General features: G+C 37.1%; 1 protein-coding gene and 1 long non-coding RNA gene across 3 annotated transcripts; one reads left to right on the top strand and one right to left on the bottom strand.

The window, feature by feature from the left end:
• Positions 1 to 395: 395 nt before the first annotated feature.
• Positions 396 to 22,720, top strand: CCDC66 (coiled-coil domain containing 66). 2 transcript variants are annotated; one of them, XM_029958303.1, is made up of 19 exons: positions 399 to 458; positions 2,641 to 2,663; positions 3,232 to 3,652; positions 4,484 to 4,619; positions 4,785 to 4,888; positions 5,865 to 5,989; positions 6,747 to 6,923; positions 7,715 to 7,846; positions 10,444 to 10,700; positions 11,063 to 11,147; positions 11,940 to 12,101; positions 13,475 to 13,622; positions 13,943 to 14,065; positions 15,339 to 15,817; positions 16,769 to 16,806; positions 17,065 to 17,354; positions 17,789 to 17,910; positions 21,846 to 21,929; positions 22,634 to 22,720. In XM_029958303.1, exons 2-18 carry the CDS (start codon positions 2,658 to 2,660, stop codon positions 21,924 to 21,926), a joined length of 2,886 nt encoding a protein of 961 aa, XP_029814163.1. In that variant the 5' UTR covers positions 399 to 458; positions 2,641 to 2,657; the 3' UTR covers positions 21,927 to 21,929; positions 22,634 to 22,720. The 2 variants fall into 2 exon arrangements, with proteins under 2 accessions (XP_017924023.1, XP_029814163.1); XM_018068534.1 differs by lacking the exon at positions 22,634 to 22,720 and having other exon boundaries at positions 396 to 458; positions 2,587 to 2,663; positions 21,846 to 22,195.
• LOC108638892 lies at positions 17,217 to 19,150 on the bottom strand. The gene is made up of 3 exons (XR_001920132.2): positions 19,091 to 19,150; positions 17,797 to 17,851; positions 17,217 to 17,357 (listed from the first exon to the last, which is right to left on the bottom strand). It is a non-coding gene; the product is annotated as an uncharacterized LOC108638892 (long non-coding RNA).
• Positions 22,721 to 23,111: the final 391 nt, after the last annotated feature.

The raw sequence follows: 23,111 nt of genomic DNA, 5'->3' as shown, positions 1-23,111 counted from the left end.
TTGGTAACGCACCCACAGTTTATATTGTAAGAATGACGAAAATTCTTGAGGCAGGCAGTATTGCTCTGTTATTATAAACTTAAAATTTATATATATATATTTATATGATATATATTTTTATATATATATATATGTGAATGGCACCTTCAGCATCAACCTTAGCAACACCAAATCCAGTTTTTTCAGTAAAAATATGCTCTCTTCAAGACAGGTTGATTTCTTTGTATTAAGTAACTTCTCAAAACATTCAAAGCTTAGGGTGTGAAAGACCATCTGGACCAGCAGTAAATACTGGCTTGTAATGAAGTCCGATTGTCCTTGTTATTAATGTAATGATCTTACATTATCAGATTATTTAATATTTCAGATTCCATTCTCTCTTTCATTTTGCAGTGATGGACTGAAGCTTGAAACTGAAGTACTGGATGGAAAGCCTAGGCTAATTTTAGCTGCTTCTGGTATTTTTTTAATCATTTATCTCAAGTAATCTTTAAAGCTTCTTGAAGTTAAACCTAAGATCCAAGCAACACAAAGCACAGCTTTATTGAAATATTTTTCAGATCAGGAAGAATGTTTGTGCATTATTATTTACAAGTCTTTTTACTCAGGACCTTGATTCTGAACAGTAGGTTGATAGTGAAGTTCTGAATAGTTTGTCCATTGTGAACAGGTGGCCAGTAGGCTTGCTTCTATTCATAAAAGTGCTATTGTGTATCAAGTGGCATAACTGGATAATTTTTTTAACTTTATATCACATTACTTACCAGGGAAAAAAGAGGCCTAATAACTCTCTGCTTAATTTACACAGAATTACATCATTACAGTAATCTTTTACTTGAAAGCAGCTTCAGTATTTGGCAGCTGACATTTTTAATTTTCAATAAGCAGTTTATTTAGGCCAAATCTTATTACTACTATCTGAAATAGACTTTTCCAGTATATGTTCATGATTAAATGTTAATAAATTCTGTTTTTGTGATTTGTCAGACATACATTTGCTGCTTTACAGCTACTTTCTGTAGCTGTTCTACATCGTCAGGATACAGAAATTCTCCATTTAATGCCCTTTAAATTATATTTCATTTTCTGCATTTACCAGAGAGCTGTTTAATGAGGCTTTATGTGGTGTTTTGAGTCAGGAAGGAACATCAGTGTACTGGTAATAAACCCTGCAATACCTCTGAAACAGCAATGCTACGGCTTTTCCTCTTTACAACCATCAGCAGCAGCATTGGCTGCATAGGGCCAGTGCATGTTCCAGAGTGCTCCAAGATAAAGCATTACCTTGGACTGTGAACTAGCCTTGAACAAGCACTCTTCTCCAGAAATTAACTTGGTTATGCACTGATATAAACAGCACTTGCTTGAGCACAATGATGTCAAACATTGCGTCAGATTGTATTAGTTCTGAATTTCGGTTTTCTGCACTGAGAGACACTGCTCACAGTCTTAGGGACTAAAGCAGGATTATTCTCCAGTAGCTTAAGCTGCTGCTGGAGACAGATGCTTCTCTCTTACACAGAAAAAAAAAATCAAAGAAAATAACACATAAGCAGGACTTTGGAGTACCACATTATGCATCTCCCCACTGTGATGGGAAAAGACCCTATTTGCGTTTCTCCTTTTTACAGAGAAGTTGGGTTTGAACAGCACACAGAATCACACTTAATTTAATTTCTGAATAGCCAGAAAGAAGTCAAACAGTGACTTTTACCTACTCAGATGAGGGTTGAATGCTTGAGAACCCAGAGATGAAAACGGACACAGAACACCTTTACTACTGGAACGTTACCGAGGTGGTTCAGGATTAAGTGCCTGTTCCTGCAGGACAACAGTTCAGCATACTCCCAAATTTTAAAATGGTCATGTAGCTTGGAAGCCGTTAATAGTGCTGTTTTGCAGACTTTAACAACAGTTCTCCAGTGTCTTCAGTTGTTAATGCCATAAAAAGGTACAGGTGCTACCAGTGCGAAATGATCAGCAGCCACTGCCAGAGCAGTAACTGCACTATGCTGCTGAAGAAGCCTTATTTCCAATAGATGTGTCCCAGTAAAATAGTATCTCTACTACTTTCTCTCCCTTTGCATTAGCTATATGTGCTGGATTTCTCAAGTACCACTTTCCCTCTATTATGATATCCTTTATTCCGAAGTATTATACTGAACATGGTACTTACTGTTATTTTTGAGACCACTACACCTCTATGCATCCTCTAGGATTTGGGTTAAAAGACTTAAGAGTGTTTCAGGGCATAGATGTGGGGAGCAATAATGGATGGCATCTCAGCAGTGGAGACATAACATCATGTAACCAGAGATAAAGCCATTACCACCGGGCTCTGAGGAATAATGAATAACAGGGGAGGGCCAGACTGGCACAATAATTTTATTAGATCTGTATAAAACTAGAAATAGTTACAGTAATATATCTAATATTTTTTTCCAACATACTTTTAAAGTGTGTATACTGAAATAAGTAAAAAAAGTAAAATAATCAGGGCAGATGTTACAGGCAAAGTATTTTCCCTTGACCTACAGACCCCAGATGAATATACCAGTTTACTGATTTCTCAAGCTTGTTTTTCAGGAGGAAGTTGTCATTAAATACTTCTTTCATATGTTTGTGTTTGTTTCCCAAAAGACAAATCAAAGCCTGCAATGAAGGTAAGTGGAAAAATTATTAGAATACGTAGATTAACTATTTAGTTCATTAACAGAGAAATTTGAGAATTCATTTGAACTACCTAAATACATGTAATCAATTATATTTATGAAAGAGAAATTTGTACTTATGGGTCCCTTATAACTTGAGATATTCTGTGATTTCTCAGGTTCACAATAGCAGTTAAAAAGGATGAATTCAAAGTTCTGTGACTATTTTTACCTTTGAAAAATGCTTTATTTTACTTGGCCAAGAAGTTAAAGCAGTACAGGGAATCATATAAATCAGAACTTTTAGAGACCTTAAAGGAATTCTGGTAAAATAGGGATCAGAAGTGTGTTTAAGTTCCAGTTTGATCCTATAGGTTGTCTCTGAGTAAACTGGAACGCAGTGGATTAGGGAAGGACAGAAAGCAGAAAAAGGCCCTAATACATAGGAAATAATTACAAGTGTCACCAAGGAAGAAAAATGACGCTTATTGTACTTGTTGCTTCGATCTTGTTTTCATTTGTTACAAATACAATTTTATTTCCTTATTTAATATATGGGGAAATCTTTTTGCTTTAACAGATGGGGAATAAAGCCAGAACACCTAAACAGGCATTGAGAACAAGGCACGCTGGGCATGTCCTGAGGCCAACACAAAATGCTTGTATCAAGCAGGAAAATGTAGCAAAACCAAGGAGTGAATCAAGCTTATCAATGACAAAAGGTGAAAAACTGCAAGTTGCTAAACACTCATCACATGAAGCCACAACTAAAGGTCCCTCTTTGATTTTCCAAAGAGATGGCACAAACAGATATCCTGATTCAGAGGATCCTAGTGTTGTTAAAAAAGCTAAACAGAAACCTCAAACCCCATCTGTATCAGGTGAAGACTTGACAAATTTGGTGTGTTTAACACAAGAACAGCTCCAACAGATTCTGATGATTGTTAAAGAAGGAACTAGAAGCATCTCTGAGACTCATAATGAAAAGCAAGAGGAAATGGGTAAGATACCAGCTGTTGAATAAGTTCATTTCATGGAAACAGAGCAAAATGTGAAAGCTTAACTCAGAGTTGATAATTTATTTGCATTCTGTAGAGATGTTACTCTTGTATTCAATGGTCTCGGACAAAATACTGTTTGCTGTTATGGATGTGAAATTTTCTGTTACTGTTGGGAACCAAGCATTTGATAATTTTAACAGTAAAAACTAGGGATTGTTTGATAGTATTCCAGTACCTCATAAAGCAAACCAGCAAGCAGTTTTGGCAATATTTCATGCAAATTTTACATTGGGGTAGAAAACAAAGAATTGCACTGTATCACTGCCTCAGACAGCCCCTTCTAATTTGTGAAGAGTTCAGATCTTGCAATATGTCTCAAGAGCAGTGCTGCCATTTTCCTCTGGCCCAAAGATGTACATGTATCTTTTTGCTTAACTGTAAATATTACGGTTGAGGTTTTTTCCTCCCGATTCTTCTACTCAGAAGCATAAGAACTGTTGTGTTTCTTCCTGCATTGCACCCTTACTCCTGTTGGTGGGTCTGTGGAGAGGGTCAGCTCTTTGCCACCAAGAATAAGACACTGCAATTAAGTAGAGTCCCAAAGTCTGAGCCTTTAGCCAAGAATAAGCATTTACTGAAAGTCTGGCATTCTAAAAATACCCTGTGAAGTTCTAACTTACGTGTCTTAACTATATGAGCAGGGCTGAAAACACTATTGTTAAATAGAGTGGAGTTTGCAATTTTCTGCTGTTCTTAAAGTATTTTCTCAGTGCTGAAGAAAGTTTAGTGGTCATAAGTATATTTATTTTTATATATTTATGTTGTCCACAGCTACTAATGAGGCATCAGAGGAAAACGTTGTAGCATCACTCCAAAAAGATTGTGAAGTTTCATCAGTTCCAGGTGAAGGGAACTGTGATTCAAGCAGGAAACAAGAAGCACATCCACAGCCAGGACAGAAAGTTATGTAGGTAGATTTGTGTTATTATCTACAAAAATTGTGTCCCCAGTAAAGACTTGTATTAAGATTCTTAATAACATTAAGATTGTTTATAAATTTAAAAGTTACCTTTAAAATTAACAGATTAGCTTTTTAGGTAAAATTCTTTTATTCTTCCCTCCTTTTTTCTAGAAAGGATTCGTGGAAACCTGCTGACATATTTAGTACCTTGGGTGAAAGAGAAGGGGAGAAAGCCTTACTGGAATTTAAAAAGATCCAGTGGAAGAAGGAATTAGGTATTTATGATGTATAGAATATATTTTTGATCAGTTTTTATTACACTCAGGATACCACTTTATTACACTAAGGAATACCAAGAAACTTGGTACTCCTTATGCTCTTTTAAATTTACTTATAATCAGTGCATTTGCTACAAATTGAAAAGTGCATAATTTCATTGGTCTCCAAGAGAGATTAAGCGTCTTGAATTTCAAAATTTTATGCAAAGATTATCAATAAATTCTGGCAAAAATGCATCTTTACCAATTAAACATTATCTCAAACAAATGCATTGTTATACTTCATATTTTAGGAGCTACTTCCCCGTGGTTTTGTCACATTCTGACAGCAGTTGATAGCCATTATCATCAACACATTCACTTGGATTTTAATGGGACAAGTGTCAGCCTAATGTACAAGCAGGACTGAAAGTATCAAAGTGCAATTTGAATTTGAAACAGTTTGCATTCCTGCCCCCTCACCAGGCAAGGAGAATCTCTGTAGAAAACGAAATATGCTTAACATGTTTTAAAACTAAACCTTTTATGATTCACATAAAAAGTTGTGTTTTGTTTTCAGCTGGGATTTAGGCCATTTGGTTTCAGGGTTTAATTATGCATTTGTCAGTAGCTTCCATGTATAGCTCCACTGGTTTTAATAATGTTTTAGTAGTCCAAGACTGGTAGAATAAAATTGAGAGAATTTATATGCTTGGTTAGTTTTCCCTTTTTCGCTGGGAAATAGTTAAGCCTTTGGTGTTTTCTTCTTCTAGAGGGACTCCCCAGTCACCTCTGCATGTCTGGGCAGTCTCAGCTGCCACTCTCTTAAGAGCAAAGTCATGTTTGGCACTGGTTGGTCAGACAATGGTGACAACTCTTGTAGTCCATTTTACAGTCAAAATAGCAGGGTAGACATGCATTGATGCCTTTTTTTTTTTAACTGCTAAATGTTTGTATTAGGAACTCTTATTGGAGGTTTTGGGCTTTTTCTAAGATGAACAGGTAGCACTGAAGAAGAAACTGAAAGAAACCTTGGAGGGAGAGGTGGGATATTTCTGGGCAGAACCTGGCAATAATAAAACCCATAAAGAAAAAGTGGAAACAGCTGACCCAGGTCAGGTAAGGCTGTTCATAAACACAGAAGAGCACAGTTTGCATTGCTGCAGAACAATTTAACTTTTAATTCATACAAGGTTTTCTTTTCTGTACAAATCCAGTAGAATCCAATCCCTGTTCCATACTTACCTGTAGCTCCAGTTTGTAGCTTTGCAACTTAAGATATTTGTAGCATGAACAACTCGTTCCCGTCCTTCTGTTTTGATTCCTGACTAAAAATATAAATGTTTTCTAGTTCTGTTGTGAGGAATAGTCTCAAATGTAATCCCTGGCTACATAATTATTTACATTGTTCATTTGAGCTGTCACATAAGTTTGATTGTTTACATAATAATGAGCACAGCAATAGGACTTTTCTTCTGCCTTCTAAAAAGTCAGCTGTCACTCTGAAAACAGTGTTAGATAAATATAATATACTCAGATGAAACTTCTCCAGTAAAACTGATTGCTGTTAAACAGAAGTTAGGGCTCTATCTGCTGTCAGTTATTACAGCAAAAGCAAATTGCCCTTTTTTTTGTGGCATATTCAGCATTCTTAGCAAAGTTACAACTGCCCCATAAGAATTAGTTTCAATCAACATTAAGAAATTAATTAAGAAGTACTGGATATGAGAGGCTTAGTTACAAGTTTTGGCTGAAGTTTTAATGAATAGCAGCTTCTAGGAGTATAATTTACTTGTCTATTTATGTTAAAGGCTATTTAATATAAACCAAACAGGTAAGCTAACTAAAGTCTTAAAAATGATCATTTTCTTTGTAGACAGTGTTTCCAGCTGACTCAGTCAATGCCACTGAGGAAAACTGTGCCTGTACAGCTGCTTTAGCCACAGAGGCTGATGAAGTTGCACTGAATGTTTCAAGAGCTCCAGCTGGGCAGTCTTCTGATTTCAGTTCTTCTGACTTTCCAGCTGGCAGTTGCACAGCATTTGTTTTCAGGGTAAGATCTTAAATTGCATGCAGGGGTTTTTTTACTTATTTATGGACAACAAATGTTTGTCTCCAGTAGTTCTTTTAAACCAGAAGAATTCATTAGATCTTTCTGCTCTAAATAATTGTTCCTAAATGAACGTTTATCAAAATATTGATGTTTTGAAGACTGAGCATTTTCAAGGCTGATGTGGAGAACAGTACTAGAGGTCTGACATGAAGTATTAGTTACTTTTTAAGTATGTGTTGAAAAAATAGAGAAGTGGGAACCTATCAAAAATAAAAAATATTGATGGCAGAAGGTTCAAAAAGTAGGTTTTGGGTTGTGGCTAGTAGGCAGTGATTGAAAGTGGGTTTTTTCAGATGGCACTGGAAGTTCTCAGTGCCAGTGGAGTTTGTTAAATAATACAGACATCTTAAGAAGCAGAAACAGAAGAATGAAGATGATAAGTAATTTACTTGAGACAGATTACTGCTAATTAGATTGTGATGCTGAAACTACCTGGAACACAGACTGAGCAGTGAACCATAGGAAGAAGGAAGGGATTTTTATTTACGATACATATAAGTAAGGTTTTCTAGAGTGACAAGCTGATGGTTCAAGTTAGAGTAATGTTCAAAGTTTGGCTTATTTAGCATCTTTCTAACAGCAGTCAGATACTTTATACAGTTACAAACTTACTTTTCCTGTGCTAGAGAAAAGCCCACTTAAGCTTACTAACTGAAAGCCAAGTCTTTATTACATGGCTAGACAAGGTACTGAATTTTTTGTACAAGGGACTGGCACTTATCTGATTTCAGGAAGCTGTGCCACAGGAACGACCTTTCAGTGCTTTGAAGCATGAGCAACAGAAGAAGTGGCTTGAAGAGTTGGACAAACAGAAGGAAGAAGCTAAACTACGAAAAATAGAAGAAAAACTTAATTTATCAAAGGTATCTGTGGTTTAGAGGGACTTTTTTGAATAAGAGAGGTTTTTCTCTACATGTTTGTTCTAAGAAATAAAAGATGAAATCACAGACCTAGTGAAGTGGCAACAAAGGCATCATTATGTGCAGCATGTCCATGTTTTCACTGTAAGGATGGACTTACTGAACATTCTGTTCCAGTATTTCGGTGGCAGAGAACAGACTGTGTCTGGTGTGGTGTTACAGTGCTTGCTGCAGAGATTAAGACAGGGATATTGCTTTCTTTTTTTTTTCTTTCCCACCATATGTAAAAGCACTAGAGTTTGGAAGGTGGTGTAGAGACAGTGGCTATATAAAAAGAAATTTTGTATAGGTTACAAGAGATGAGAAAACAGGAGGAAAGTTATAGACAAGTGCAGTGTGTCACACAGCTGTTTAAATCCTGTTTCTAGAAATATTATTTTAATACACATACACTCTCATGAAACCTTAAAAAAGTTAAAAAACATTTCTCCAGAAAGTATTGAAGAAAATAGCCTTACCTTGTTTACACTTTGGTTTTTCCAGGCTGTTGAATGTAGGTCTCCAATACTGGATCTAGAAGGAAAGTGTGGGCAAGGTAGTTGCTTTGCAGGTGGGATACCTGAAGAGACTTTTAATGCTGTCCATATTGGCCAATGGGGTCAGTACTCCTGGAGTTTCTTTATATGGAAGCTGACTTCTTTCCTTTATCTGTTACTATCTTTATGGATTTTTTTAAGATCAGCGGAATGCTCTGCATTCTTATACAGCCCCATACTGACACACTTTTCCAGAAATGTTGTTTTTTGAAATAAAAAAACATGCAGTGAGACTGTACTGCTGCTAGAATCCCAAATTACTGTCCACAGCTTTAACTCCAGGATTTTATCTTTCACCATACATGAGCTGTTTTCACATCTTGAGATGTTTTGTATTATTAGTGAACAAGAAGCTTGGTTACCAAAACTTGATGGATGTGAATTTTCATAGCCTGTGGCCTTCTGGATTACAAGGCTACAGTTTTTACTCCCAACTGAAGCATTTTACAGCAGTTATACCATTCCTAAACAGCAATTCATCATTTTAATGCCACAGCTTGTAATACTAGAATAGAACTTTCCTACCCACCCTACCAAAGAACCCCTTGGTGCCCAGGTCGGTTGTGTACCCACCTATAGGCAACACGAGTCTTGTCGTCCTCTTAGCTGTTGAAGGGATCAGGTTTCCTTTGTAAACTGAGTTTTGCAGCTGTGAAGGGAACACAGCTGTGAAGGTTCCTTCATTAGTGCCTTGTTTTTAATGGATAGCTGTGCTGTGGGAGGAGGGTGCAGTTACCAGTGAGTAACTCCCCAGTACTTTCACTCCCAGCCTCTGTCTGAAAGGAGGTTAATGGGCACTTAACCTCCTTTGCTTCAACACCTGTTTTTTCAGGTGTTGTCTTATACTCTGAACTCTTTTGCATATTGCAGCACAGACCCTCAAAAGAATAAAGTCGATTTTTCAACTGTCTGATCTGCTTCTATATCACAGTGTTCAAAGGGACAGGAGGAAGAGTAACTTGGATTTTTATTATTTGGACTATGATTTTCATGCTTCTTTTAAAAAATAGGTGTTAAACTTAGCTGACACAAGGGAATTTTTGTTTCAAGAAAGGACTCCCAGAAACTATATCAGATTACATAATTTTAGGTGTTTTCTTGCAGAATGCAAGTTTTAGGTAGTCATTCTCCAGTCCCTCCAGGGAAACACTTCTTACAGTCAGAAGTGAAAACCTTCTCAGTAGCAAAACAACAGCCCCTTGGGTAAAAATCTTTTATTACTGATATATTGGAATGTCCCAGTTGCCAACACTGAGCCAAAAAGATAAGCCTGGGTAGTACAGAAGAGAGATTTACACCCAGTGTGTCACCTCTTCAGAAGTTTCAGGTACTTTGCTGGGATGGCACTAGTGGCTGCTGGGGGTGGAAGAGGTTTTTGAAGGAAGGCTTATTTTATAATAGGCATGTTTAGCTGAAAATTGGAAGCTGGAGATTAATATCTCTGCCCAAAGCACATTGATTCTGCTACTGTCCAGAATTAAAATGGAGGGTGTAAATGTAGGACAGTTTAAAAGAAGCCACTCGCTCTTGTTAGTAGAGAAGGAATAATGACACAGCAGGAGGAGAGTGAGGCAGGGCCGGTACTGACTTCTCTAACAAGCAGTGCCCAGTCCTGTTAGAAAAATCATGGGACAAAATAGTAATATAAATTGAAAAAACACTACCAAAAAGCCTGACCTTATGTTAATTTACTTTTTTATTTTTCAACACTTTTTCACTCTATAAATCTTGATGTTTGTTTTTTCTGAAAACGTAGTAGTGATGTTTTTGCTGACCAAATATGGATCAGCAGGATAATTCCTGATCAGACTTGCATTTTAAGCAACAGACAGACTTGTTTTCCCATTTAAGGAATTAACTGCTGTCTGTATTGTAGCTCCCTAACAGAGCTTTTCTAATGTTCCTGTTGTACAAAATGTGTATTGTCTGTTTTGTGAAGCACACTTTACAGAAACAGTGTGATTGAGTGCTTTTCCTTTTTTTTGTTGCTTGATATTTATTTAGGCAGAAGAGCATGACAGATGGGCAATGCATTTTGATTCTTTTAAGAACCACCTTAATGCTAATGCACAACACCCCCTAAATGGAATGCACAAAAAGCAGCCTGAAAGTCTTTGCCTGTCACCTGACCCTAAGGAGCTGACTGCTTTTATTCACCCTTTTTCACCTGCAGCTTTAGGCAATAATCTCATGCCCTTAAAGGTGGGAAATGCAGAAAAAGCTGCTAAAAATGGTGCTTTGGAACAGAGTCAGAAAGTCAGGTGAGTGAGCTGTGTAAGGATAATCATCTTCCCAGCCAGTACATTTCTGATACCACCTCAGAAATTTAAAAAACAAAAACCAAAATTCTTTAAATCTCATCTTTGGATCTTATTTGGCTTTTGCTTTCTTCAGAAATACCTGTTGTTTCACTTGTGAAAGACTCAAGTGCTTCCATTGTTTCTTAATAACATTTACTGCAAATAACCTTACTTTGTTCCTTAGTAAAATGAATTCCATAATTATAAATTAATACAGTGGGATAACCTCAATATGAAAATGAAATCTAACTGATTTTAACAAAGAAAGGCTTTAGGGTTATTTTCCAATGATTAAAAACATTTACATGTTCCTTTGTTCTTAGTTTCCTCCGTTCAATGACGGCTCTCCTGGATCCTGCACAGATTGAAGAGAGAGACAGGAGGCGGCAGAAACAGTTAGAACATCAGGTAGACTTTTGTTTTAAAGTCTAACACTATTTTAATAAGAAGGAAGGATAAAAGGTAATGTCTTGTGAATAAAGCATGAGATTTAATACCAAAATCCAGGCAGGCACTTGACTTTTACGCTTTAGATTGCATGTACAGTTGTTTGCAGTATTTCATTCAGTCAGACTCTACAGTGTCCTTTCAATATTTGTAAGAGATGATTGCCTTTCTATAACTGAATTCTTGCCTCCAAAAATGTACAGTTCAGTCTTTAGAGCTCCAGTAGGTTTGTGTGCATTTTCCTGGTCTCCACTGTTGTGGAGAGGACTAATATTTACAGATTCCCACTCCATGAAGCTTTAGCTTTTTATGCACTTTACTGACATTTACATAACCTCTGTGGCTCTCTAACTGAATGTATATCTCCATGGTGGTGTCTCTAGCACCATGTAAAGAAGTCTCAGTTATAAATTTAAGAAGACTGTTCTGGTCAAACTGTTACTCTGCTAGATCAAACTCCTGGCTGACAGTACATACATAAGGTAAAAGTCAGACCTTCATTACTCTACAAGAAAAACAAAAGCGTTCTCTAAAACATTAAAAGCTCCTTTTTGTATCTCAGTATTGCAAAATGCTCGATGGGGCTGGTGGTTTTCCAAAAACAAAGCCAAAAGTGTTTGAAATAAATTGTCTTGATTTTTCTTTTTGCCATTTGTCCAAATCCAATTATTATATACATATATGAAAGTATATGAATAAATAGCTTATAATGCCTCAACATGGTATTTTTCCTTTTTTTTCTGGTGCTGCTAGAAAGCAATAATGGCCCAGGTGGAAGAAAAACGGAAGAAGAAACAACTTGAGGAAGAGAAGAGAAAATGGGAGGAACAACAGGAAGAACTGCGCCTGGCACGAGAAAAAGAACAACTGCAGAAACAGTTTGAAGAAGAAATGCTGAAACAAAAACAAAAGGAGGTGGGGTTTTGCATTATCTTTAGTGCAGATAGTCAGTAGTATGACTGAGCTTTGAGGAAAATGGTTCTTGTTCCTCACCTTCAAAACTGTGTCACTTCATCATTTTGAAAATGAAAACTCTCTGAAATTTAGACATTTGAAATCAAAATCTGTTTCCTCAACTGATAAACTTATGACACCTTACAAGCATAAGGCAACTTACTTTTTCTGAACAAGGGCCTTTTCAGGAAGAGAAATTATAAGAACTAGCAAAAAGGGAAATGTAGTTCTAAATAATGCAGAAACATCCATTGTAAAATGCAAATTTTAAATCAAAAAATACCACAGAGTATGTGATGCAATTATTGTTATTGGTAACTCGATGCTTTTAAGATACTTCAATACCATGAAGTTCATCTGACTGAATGTGCTTTCAGTCTGAATTAAAGACTTCTTAGAATATAGTCAGGAAAAGTAATTTTAAAAGTCATTCATGTTCTACAGCTTTCCCCTCTGTAGCTATTGCTGAACTTTACATACTGCTCTCATATAAAAGTTAAACCAAAGGTACCTTCTGACCTTTGGCAAGTACAAATTTTGCATTTGTATATGTTCTTACCTCTGTAGAAGGTTAAAAGCTTCGTCTGATGTTTCATTCTTCCTTTTGCCACAGTAGCAGCTATTACAGTTAGTTTCCTGTTTGGAACAGCAGCAGATTCCATAGTGTCACTGCTCCAAAACCTGCAGACATGTGGATCCCTGATTCCAGGGACTGGTAAAACACAGGGAAAGTCATCCTTGCCTGTAACTGCTCAGCTCCTTCAAAACATGTTACACAACCAGTTGTTGTTCTTTCCACCTGCAAATGCAGTAGGAAGTGGGGATGAGATGGGAATAACTGTTTGGAAATGAGATTTTTCCCTGGCCTTGTCTTCTGCAGTTGAACCCACTGAGTCTGGAAACTGTAACCCCCTCACATTTGTTAGGGAGTTTTTACTGTCTCCTGTGGAAGTAGGACGAAGGTGGGTTTATTATTTTTATTTAGGCTTCTTTCATTTCATTAAACCACATGATACAGGAAGCCACAAACTGCTGACATCAGATGGCTTCTAGAAAAAGATTAATTTATTAGAAAGGAAATAAATATCCAAATAACTTGTAGGATCTAAATGCTCACTTTTCTGTGCTAGGATTGAACAACCTTCATTAGTACAGCAGAGGTTCTGAATTTACATATTGCATTTACTCAACTACTTTTAGTTTTGGGGAAAAAAAAACATTTTCCCAAAGTAACAATATATGTAAACCTCAAGGATTACATGGGGATTAAATAATCCTATTAATTTTATTCTCAAACTAAATGATCACATATTTGCCTTTTTTTTTTTTTTAAGGAACTCGCAACTCTTAAAACCAAAGAGCTCTATCAGACAATGGAGAAAGCTCAGGAATTAGCTCAGAGATTAAAACAAGAACAGCACATTCCAGACGTGGCTCAGAAGGCACATGACATTTCCAAAGTTCAGAACAATCCTGGTGGTGGCAAGTACAAGCCTTCTCCTACTCAGTTTGCCTGTTCTTTGGGGTTTGAAAGCAAGTTGTTTCTGGGTTGGGGTTTTTTTGGGTTTGTTTCTCTGTCTGCATTTGGGTCAGAAATGGCTCTTTCACAAATCAAGTTTCATTACAATTTATTTACCTTCCAAATAAATACAAGTGTTGACTGCTATGGTGAATATTGTATTTGAGTAAGTGTCAGGTGCTGTATTACATAAAGAAACACCACCATCGTCGGGTAACTCAACGGCACGGTTTAAACTGAACATATGTCACTAAATGGAACAATTTTACTTACAACTTTTTAGGTGATACGCAGTGTGAAAGTTGTCATTCTGGCATTTCACATCAAAGTAACAATTTTTGTGATGATGTCCAGAGCCACAGAGAGCAGCAGGTCTCTCCTCGGAAGGACACCGCTGTACAGACAGGTACGACCGATGGCTCTGAGGTACCTCAGCAAAGGCAGAGGCAGCAGATTTGTGACATCACTGTGAGCCAGAATGGAATAAAACTAGAAGGAAATACTTGCACAGACATAGGCATGTTGGTATATTAGAGTGTATCACTTTATTCTTCTAAAGAAATTATATATTTGTATAGTTGGTACTTACCGGTTACAGATTCAAATCACGCAGTCTGGAATACAGGGTTGACTTAGAGTCACAAGCCACGTAGGCCCAAATTTATTAAGGCATTTAAACATGTATTTGTAGTATTCTTCAGTGTGAATGTTCCCAGGTTTATGTAATATGTTTTGGTGTCGAGCAGGGCTGAGGTTTTTCTAATGTGTCCTTGAATATATTGGCGGAATCATTGTCAATAATTCTGGAACTAGAAAACTCATTAGAAAATGAGAGCTTACATTCAGATGTTTAGAAAATGTTTACATTCTTGCTAAATACCCAGAGAGAATTGTAGGTCCATCTAGACAGAACATATTCCAGTCTTCATCTTCTTGGTTTTGTATCACACTGTTAAAAAACCCAGCTCAAAGTTAGTCTGCATTTTTTAAATGTTCTAGATGTGGTGTGAATGAGCAAATTCAGTGGAAACTTCCAGTCATTTTATGTATGCCTTGTATGTAGAACTGTATTAGCTTGTCACTTGGGAAGTGCAAGCTTTATTTTATTCCTGCTTGCCAAAGCACCAACATAATATTTTTGGTTTTGACAGTGCTGGTAGAAATTTTACTGTGAATTTGGACAGTTTACAAATTAAATAATGTTTTTATGAATGCCTCTTAGTAAAGAAAAAAGCTGGATTGTTAATAATTTAAAAATAGAACAAATCATTTCCATTGGACAACAAGGATTAGGAAAGTTAATTATTCCCAGTAGTGCTGTATGACCAAACCATGGGCATGCTGGAAAACTATACAGAAGCTGTGTTTTGCTCTTTACTTTTGGGTACCATGACAGAAGTAGAATTCTGCATTTTAAAAGAATGTTGTTTCATTTTACATAAATTTTCTTTTACAGTGACTTGATTTTGTTCTCCAGTCTTTTGGGGTTTTCCCCTTCCTTACTAGGTTTGCTTCTATGGTGCTATCTGTCTTCCACATAAAAAAAGAATAAAAAAGCTGTATAAAAAACTGTAACAGTCATTTTTGAATAAAATCATAATTGTAGATTGATATGCATACAGAAGTCAGTCAAGTAATTTGAATAGCTTAGAGTTACAATACAATTTTTTTTTTTTTAGATTACTTTAATACTTCAGCATACACTGAGCCAGCTGAGGAAAGAACTGTGCACTGCGAATCACCTGATATTTCTATAGAATATAAAGAAACCTCTAACAGCAAAAAATACCAGAAGGAAATGCAGTATATAGATAAAAATAAAATATCAGGAAAAGAGACTGGTGGCACTTACAGTGACCTATATGACCAATATGCCAGAAAAGAAAGACAAATTAAATCTTCAGAAAAATACAGCAAAAGACCTGACTGGAACATAAACAAGCCTGGGAAAAGATACATTCCAGCATCAGAAAGATACCCTAAACAACTACAAAAACAAAGGGAAGAAAACAAAGTGAGGCGACAAATGGAGCTGCTTCAGCTGATGGAAAGAAACACCCCCGGGCACCTCTGGGCAAGGAAGGGGGGGTGTTTGGACAGGTCTCCCTCACCTCGGGAAGAAATAGCTGTGAGGAATAAGGGGCACAGAGGCAGGAAGGTGGGTAACTGCTTGGGACTTAACAACAGTGATGTGCGTTTTTGAGACTCTTGTTCCACAGTTTTACCTGGGTGGGAGTTCAGTTCTGTAACTGAAGCATTGCAATCTGCCTGCTGCTGCCCTTTGTATTAAAACCCCTATTTTGTTCATCATGAGCAGAAGAATATATTTGAATTTTGTGAATTAGATTTTACTGTTATTTCAGTCTCCAAAGTGTTGATTCCTTTTCATTTATTCACTACCACTGATCCATTATGTGAATAGGGAGCTTGATTGCAAGCAGAGTGCAGGCCAGCACTGACCTGCTCTTTGGTGTGCAGTCATTATGTTGTGGTGGTGGGTGAGGTATAGGAGTACCTGCTCCAGAAAACAGTGTTTACTTCTGCAGAGAATATGGATTACTGAGGATGTACTCTCTTGTCACAGAAATGCATCCTTCTTAGTGGAATCATTTTCCATTTGCAATAAGCATGTATCAGTATAGCTTGTGGCTGGAAAAAAAAATTGTTTAAAGAAAATACTATCAAATACTATCATGCCTTCTGTGTCTCTCCCCCTTGCTCACTGTCTGTATGCATAAACACCTCAGTTTCTAACACCTTCAAACAGAAAAAACCTGGACCTCTCCTTTAATAATCATTGCCTTGGGTTGAACCTTTCAGTTTATAAATGCAGCTTTCCAAGGACATAGAAATATTTATATAGTATTTTTGAATGCTTAGAGCTGCCAAAGACATAGAAAATGGAAGAAAATCTTCCTATAATCTGCTTAATTTAGTTCATAGACACTGCAAGTCTCTTTAATGCAAATCTTTGATAAATACCTTTCTGCTGAACCCAGGTCAAATAGTCCTTTTGGAATTTCAAAACAAACTCATTTTGAAAAATCAAAGCTTTTAATGTAAAAACGTGGAGATTTTTGGTTTTACTTTTGACTTTGCTTTCTCCTAGGAAGAACAATTTTATAAGAATCACTTGAATGAAGAAAGGTACGTCAATATTCCGCATTAATAAAATTAATCCATTAATAGTGAAATACATTTGCTTTTCTTTCCTGACTTTTTAGATGTATCTAATTGTCTACTATTAAAAATACACATGACCAGACAGACTGCAATTATAAAAGCAGAGTAAATGAACAAAAAGTCCTGTCCTCTGAGGATTCCTTGCCTCTGCTAGTTGAGAAAATTTCATTACATTACTTAAGTATTGTTTGGGCTTTTCTTAACTGCAGTTGTTTCATACAGATCCGAATCACCACCCGTCCCAGCGGTTAAGAACAGGTTACTCCAAGTACAACAGAGACAGATCCACGCTTCTAATTTCCTGGTGCATAACAACAGTAGCAGAAGAGAGAAAAGCATCAAGGCAGATGCTGAGCAGAGGAGCTCCCCCCCTGCTCCAGTCCCCGAGGCTGGAAGGCCTCCCTCGGCCCAGTTCATCCCGTACGTCCGAACCAACGAAGTGTATTATCTCGATCCAGAGGCACCAGTGACCAGACCTTCAACACACGACCCACAGTATCGACAGTTCCATGGTACTGAAATGGTTTGTGTAGAAGAGATGTTACAGTGCTACAGTTTTATCCAATTTTATGTCTGTTTTTACAGAATTTTGTAGTAATCCACGTGGGTCACAGCCCTGCACACAAAGGCTGTGCAACCAAATGATACTCCTGTTAACCCAACAAAGCAACCACAACAAATGTTTAAAAAAAAATCAAAAAAGCAACCAAAAGAACATTTTATCTCTATTTTTCAGCTGTTTACCTTTAATGAAGCATGATTGCACTTCTCTGGCATTATTGTATATAGATTGGGCTTTAGGAATCTAAGTGTTTAACTTAAAAACAGCGATTATAATCTTGATAGCAACCAAAACCTGATTTTCACAAACTGTGAAAACTTACTGCTTCAAAATTAAAATTAATAAAGGGTATTGTTAACTGATTTGATGTACATTTACTTCTAGATTCTTACCAGATGCCACGACAGATTTTTAGCTCAGATCACGTTAGAGATCCTCTTCTAAATCCTGATGTAGTTAGAGAGAGACAACAAGCGATTCTCAAAGGATTGTCAAAATTACGCCAGGTAAGCAACAACTTAGTGGATAAACATGCATATATACTTAAGTAAAAATGAATATAGCAAAACTATTATATATCATAATCTTTGTGATAAACAAAGCCTCGAGTTTCTATAAGTTTTTGAATAAGAGTTTATTAAATGGTAAAAGCAAGCAGCCAGCTGGGTGACAGAAATGGGGACAAATTTCCCAAATCTGCACACACACTACAGTGTACATTTGGGATTTATCTCAGCTACTTTGTGCGTATTAATTATATCATATACATATACATTTTACAGGTTTTTGCTAAGCATTTAATATATGGGTTTTCTTACAGCTAAAGCTAAATGGTTATCTCTACAACCGGTCATAATTCAGGCATTCTTGGACGAACAGGCGCCTAAAGATTTAAAGTTCTACCATATTTTATTCTTAGGATAGTAGGGAGGTTTTAGGGCTCCTTGACCTTGTAAGGGTCTGTTTTATTTCTTTATGGGGGGTAATTAAGTTTTACAATCTGTTTGTTTTGTTTTGATGTAATCACCCATTTGTTTCACGAATCTCAATTATTTATCACAATCTTTAATTCATTTTCCATCATATAATTTATGTTTTGGGTCCTGTCCTCTACTTTTGTTGCCTCTTAATAAGTTTACTTTTCTCATGTTGCCTTCCACTTTTGGACAGTCCTTACAGTCACACCATGGGCTCCTTAGTCCTTAGATTAGCTATGAAACAGTGGAGTGCCTGAGAAAACCTGAAATCAAAAGAAATGGCTTTTTTTCCATAGTTAGGGTTGTCTGTAGTAAGAGTGTATGAATTTCAAAAGAAAGTGTTTTAACACAGCACTAGAACCTTGTCAATGAAGTTTCCCTTCTGTAGTTCCTGTGTGAGTGAGTCTCAACAGAGCAGTGGGGCTGGTGCAGAAGGGTTGTCAGTCCTAGAAAAATCCTGTATATTTGCAAAGTGGAAGTGTAAACACTTGTAAAATCCTTCCAAGACAGCTATTTGTTAGCATGTAAAAAGAAAATTCAGGATTTGTCAATCAGCCAGATTTTCTGAAAATAAAATTAGTTCAATATTACAGACACACGAACTCCTGAGACAAAAGCCTGTGTGTGTTTGTATATGTTGTTCTCTTTGTAGTTAAGTTACTGGTAATGGTATCGAGTTACTAAAACACCCGTGAATTTGATACTCCACCTGTTGGCAACAAGGTGTGGCCCACAGCAGGTCTGGACACGAACATGAGCTGTTCTCTTTTGTGCTTCTAAATGGTCTGACAGGGCTGCAAGACAAAAAAACACATTTACTTTAGATCTGGTTTGGTTCTTGAAGAACACTGAAGATAAACATCTGTCAGTCCCTTCCCTTGCTTTTTGAATGGCTCCATTCTAAAAGTGCTTTCTTGCTAGCAGCAGTATTTATTTTCCTCTTCCTTGAGGGAGGAAAATTTCATAAATAATTAAAGGAAAGAAAATCTGACAGACTGAAGTACACCAAAATTACAGTAGTTATTGATTACCTGGCTTACCTGTTGTGCTTTAGCAAGACAGAAGTACTGCCATGCACAGGTGGTGTATCAGCTGCAGGTAAATTCCTTGTGCAAAGGAAGAGTCATAACACACCCCAGCTGAGGAAGAAAAGTTGTGACCCAAGAACAGTGAAAAGCTGCCTGTTTCCAACAGCTCCCAGATGGGCTGGACTGGATCTGGTCTTCCCCAATGCTCATTAACATTTTTGTTAAATATCTACAGTTGTTAAGTATTTTGTATTCAGGCTTCATTTGCCAGTGGCATTTTGATTAAGAGTGAAGCCAGATTCAAAGCACAATTTGATCCTTCTGCTTGCTGAGGTGAACAAAAGGTGTGGATATTTAAAGAGGTTTACATTTTTGATGCATAGTAAATATTCAAGTCTTAACAGTGGCTAAAAAGTAATGGTAAGGTTAGTCTTTCAGTGGATCTTGGTTCTGCAAGAGAGTTAATTTAAAACATGTGGAGTTCTTTTTTAAATATACCCTGCCAGCTGCAGAATGCATTTAGGACATGAACTGTTGAACTTCAGTATATTTGTATATCTAAGTATTGTGTACTCCTACAGATGACACCTGTTTAGCATCATTTATTTCACTGAGAAAGAATGAGTAGTGCAGTATTTTGTCTGAAATACAATTTAGACAACGAGCAGAGTTTTGTTTCAGAAGATGATTAGTCTTGGGTTTTGTATTTATATATACATATATATAGTGGATTGTAGTTTCAAAATATATATATATGTGTGTATATATATATATTCACAACATATTTGACCATTCTTTAGCATTCTTTTTCTGGGAAAATTCACAGAATATTTGACCAGTCTTTAGGCCTTGCACTCCACACCCAGCCCAAGTGATGGATAATTACAGTTGGGCTGTTGCAGTAACAGCCCAGAGGAACTGAAGACACCAGGGAAAACAGGAGGCCTTCCCCTGCCAAAGGGAGGGTGTCTTGCTGCATTCATTACAAGTCTCTGCCTATGTCAGGTGACAGCAGTAATAGGAAAAAGCAACAGCCTTAATTTTCCTCACTGAAATCGAAAATCGGTGGATAAGCCCAGCAAAGCGAACTATTTGTGAAAAAGAAGGGCCAAAGTTTAAGAAAAAGAGAACACCCCCCACACCAGGTCAGTACATACCAGAGCACCTTAATGTTCCTAAGGCAATAAAGGCACTTCAGTAGCCCACGATGGCCAGCACTGGGCTGTGGGAGGACAGAGTTCACTGCTGGTCCCTCCGTAAACATTCCACATTACTGTGCTCCAGGTCCTTCTATTACCTCTGCAGACCAAGTGATAAACATTGAACTGTCAGCTTTCAATGTTACTTGTTTCTCAGCTCTTGCTTTATTTAGGGCAGTTCATTTTATGAGTTGTTTTTGTAACGTGCTACTAAATGCAAGAAACTAATTATTAGAAGTAATTATTTACACAGGGACTGAAAGCTGCACTGACCCATTAACAATAATAGCACATACTGTTGATTAATTAGGAAGCAATTCATCAAGGGATTGAAAGTAGGCACCTGCTGCCTTTCAAGGATCCCAAGTTAAGTCTAACAGGCTGCTCTGCTTCCATGCCACAGGAATACGTGTCTAAATTCTTGTAGTACCCACTGCCTTGCATCAGGTCTGTGCTGAGCTGTGCCAGCAGCCTGTAACCCTTATCTTTGAGAAAGCTCTTGTAACTGTGAGAAAAATACTATTTTTTTTTAAGTTCCTTGCTACCAAATTATTTCTGACAGGTCTAAAATAGAAGGAGACCAAGGTGCCAGATGTATCAATATATATATATGATCTTGTTAATTACAGTAAAAAGACATTTTAAATTTATGAACATACTTGCCATACCTTATCATGTGGTACTTAAAAGACAACGGTACACTTCCAGGAGGTTTTTTTCTTATGGATTTTTTCCTTCCTCAGTACTTAGAAGAGCCATTAGCAAAGCAGGACCCCTGAACCTTTTGACAGTAAATACATGTATATATCCTGAAATGTCTGACACTGGTCTGGTACAAATGGCAATGCTGCCCTTGATCTTAAGTATCACTTATGTTGAGACTAAAAGCTGATACCCATCAAGGTTTGGGGTTCAGCTTCATACAAGAATACAGTAGAACATGTGAATGCAGAGACAGTACACAAAGGAGTGAGCTTCAGTTATGTACAGTGAAGTCCTTTTTCCCTCTGCATGGTCATCCCTGGAAACTGGACTGGCTTCCACTCCAGTCACACTTCAAGTCTTTTGCAAAGTCTCCTCTGCACAGAGAGTTTGTACTGCTTTTTCTGAAGTTGGGTACTTAAAAAGTATTGAGCCTCAACAGGTAAATTGTTTTCAGGTATGAAACAGTGACACGTCATTAGTTCAGGCTGTGTGAGGAGGACAGAACACTCACCTTGTATTTGATGTATTCCAGGGCCTCCTGCAGAAGCAGAAGGAGTTGGAGAACACTCTGATTCCCACTGTAGCTCAAGAGAACTTCATTCCACCATTTTGAGAGGTACATGTGAATGTCCTGAATTCTTAAAATGTAAATGCACAGCACTTTGCTACTGTAATAATTATGAACCATCTCTAGCTTTTTTTATGAAATTTAAATTATGAGAATTTTGATAGATTACAGGGTCACATTTTTATATTGAAGGTACATTAAACTAATGGTGGTGTGTCTGTTCAGAATGGTCTTCAAGATGTAAGTGAATTTAATATAAACCACCAAAACACAGAAGAAAACTGTTACATGGGGTTTTGTAGAACTCAATTGTGTGTATTTTGATAAATAAAAAGATTAAGATGTATGAATGGCTTGGGTGGTCTTTGTTAGTATTTTTAACTGTAAAATACTGCCTGTACTTAAATATTCAGCCACCTTTTAGGCTGATACAGTGAATACAAGGGAGTTCTTTTTTTCTAAAATGGTTATTTATTTGCCATGTTTTGGGGGAGGGTAACAACTATAGTCTGGTACTGGTTTGTTCTTAATTTGAATAAGTAAGGCAGTCACCTCTTAACAGAGGGAAAGACTCAAGTTTAGGGAAAAGTCTATGGCTTTTGTTTGTTCATTTTTTAAAAGCTGCCCTTTTTTAACCAATAATCTTTATCCCAACTAATTTTGTGAGTTTAGAAAAATGTAGTTTAAACACTATCATCTGGTACCAAACAGCACATTTTGCACAAAAGCACTAAAATCAAATTACAAACCAGGAAAAGCCCCCAGAGGACTTTGGACAACCTGAAGACAAGCAATAGAGACAAGAGTCTCTGTAAAACCAGCAATACAGTAAAAGGGTCGACTCCAAAGGGTCCGACAAGGGTCATCTGGAGACTCCACAGCTGCTGCCTTCCAGAAACCTGAGTCAGAGATGATGGACAAAATGAGGCAATTAAGAGAGACTGGGGGGGGGGCAGGGGGAGTTTACAACTCACCGGATGTGAAATGAAAAAAGACTGGATTAAGAAACAAATAAAACTCTTATGCCAATGCTTGTTCACAAAACAAATAACAAACCAAAACCAAAACACCCCTGAAAGCCCCAGGAATCATTAAGCTGAAGTGGGAGAGGATCGAGGTTTTACAATGCAGATTGAACTCCCACAGTCATTAAAGGCAGGTTTGTCCTCCTCTCATTACAGTAATTACAATGGCCAGATAAAAGCTATAAGGACACCAATGGTGCCCAAT

The sequence above is a fragment of the Manacus vitellinus genome, unplaced genomic scaffold, assembly GCF_001715985.3.
Source record: "Manacus vitellinus isolate BGI_N305 unplaced genomic scaffold, ASM171598v3 scaffold_14_pilon, whole genome shotgun sequence".
NCBI lineage: Eukaryota > Metazoa > Chordata > Aves > Passeriformes > Pipridae > Manacus > Manacus vitellinus.
The sequence above is the reverse complement of the archived record's forward strand: the minus strand, read 5'-3'. Positions and strand labels throughout refer to the sequence as shown.

What these genes read in the sequence shown, in the direction of transcription:
- CCDC66 (XM_029958303.1), top strand. An exon ending in CCAGTGGAAGAAGGAATTAG is followed by an intron (nt 4,889 to 5,864) that starts GTATTTATGATG and finishes GCTTTTTCTAAG; the next exon opens with ATGAACAGGTAGCACTGAAG. An exon ending in GCACAGCATTTGTTTTCAGG is followed by an intron (nt 6,924 to 7,714) that starts GTAAGATCTTAA and finishes ATCTGATTTCAG; the next exon opens with GAAGCTGTGCCACAGGAACG.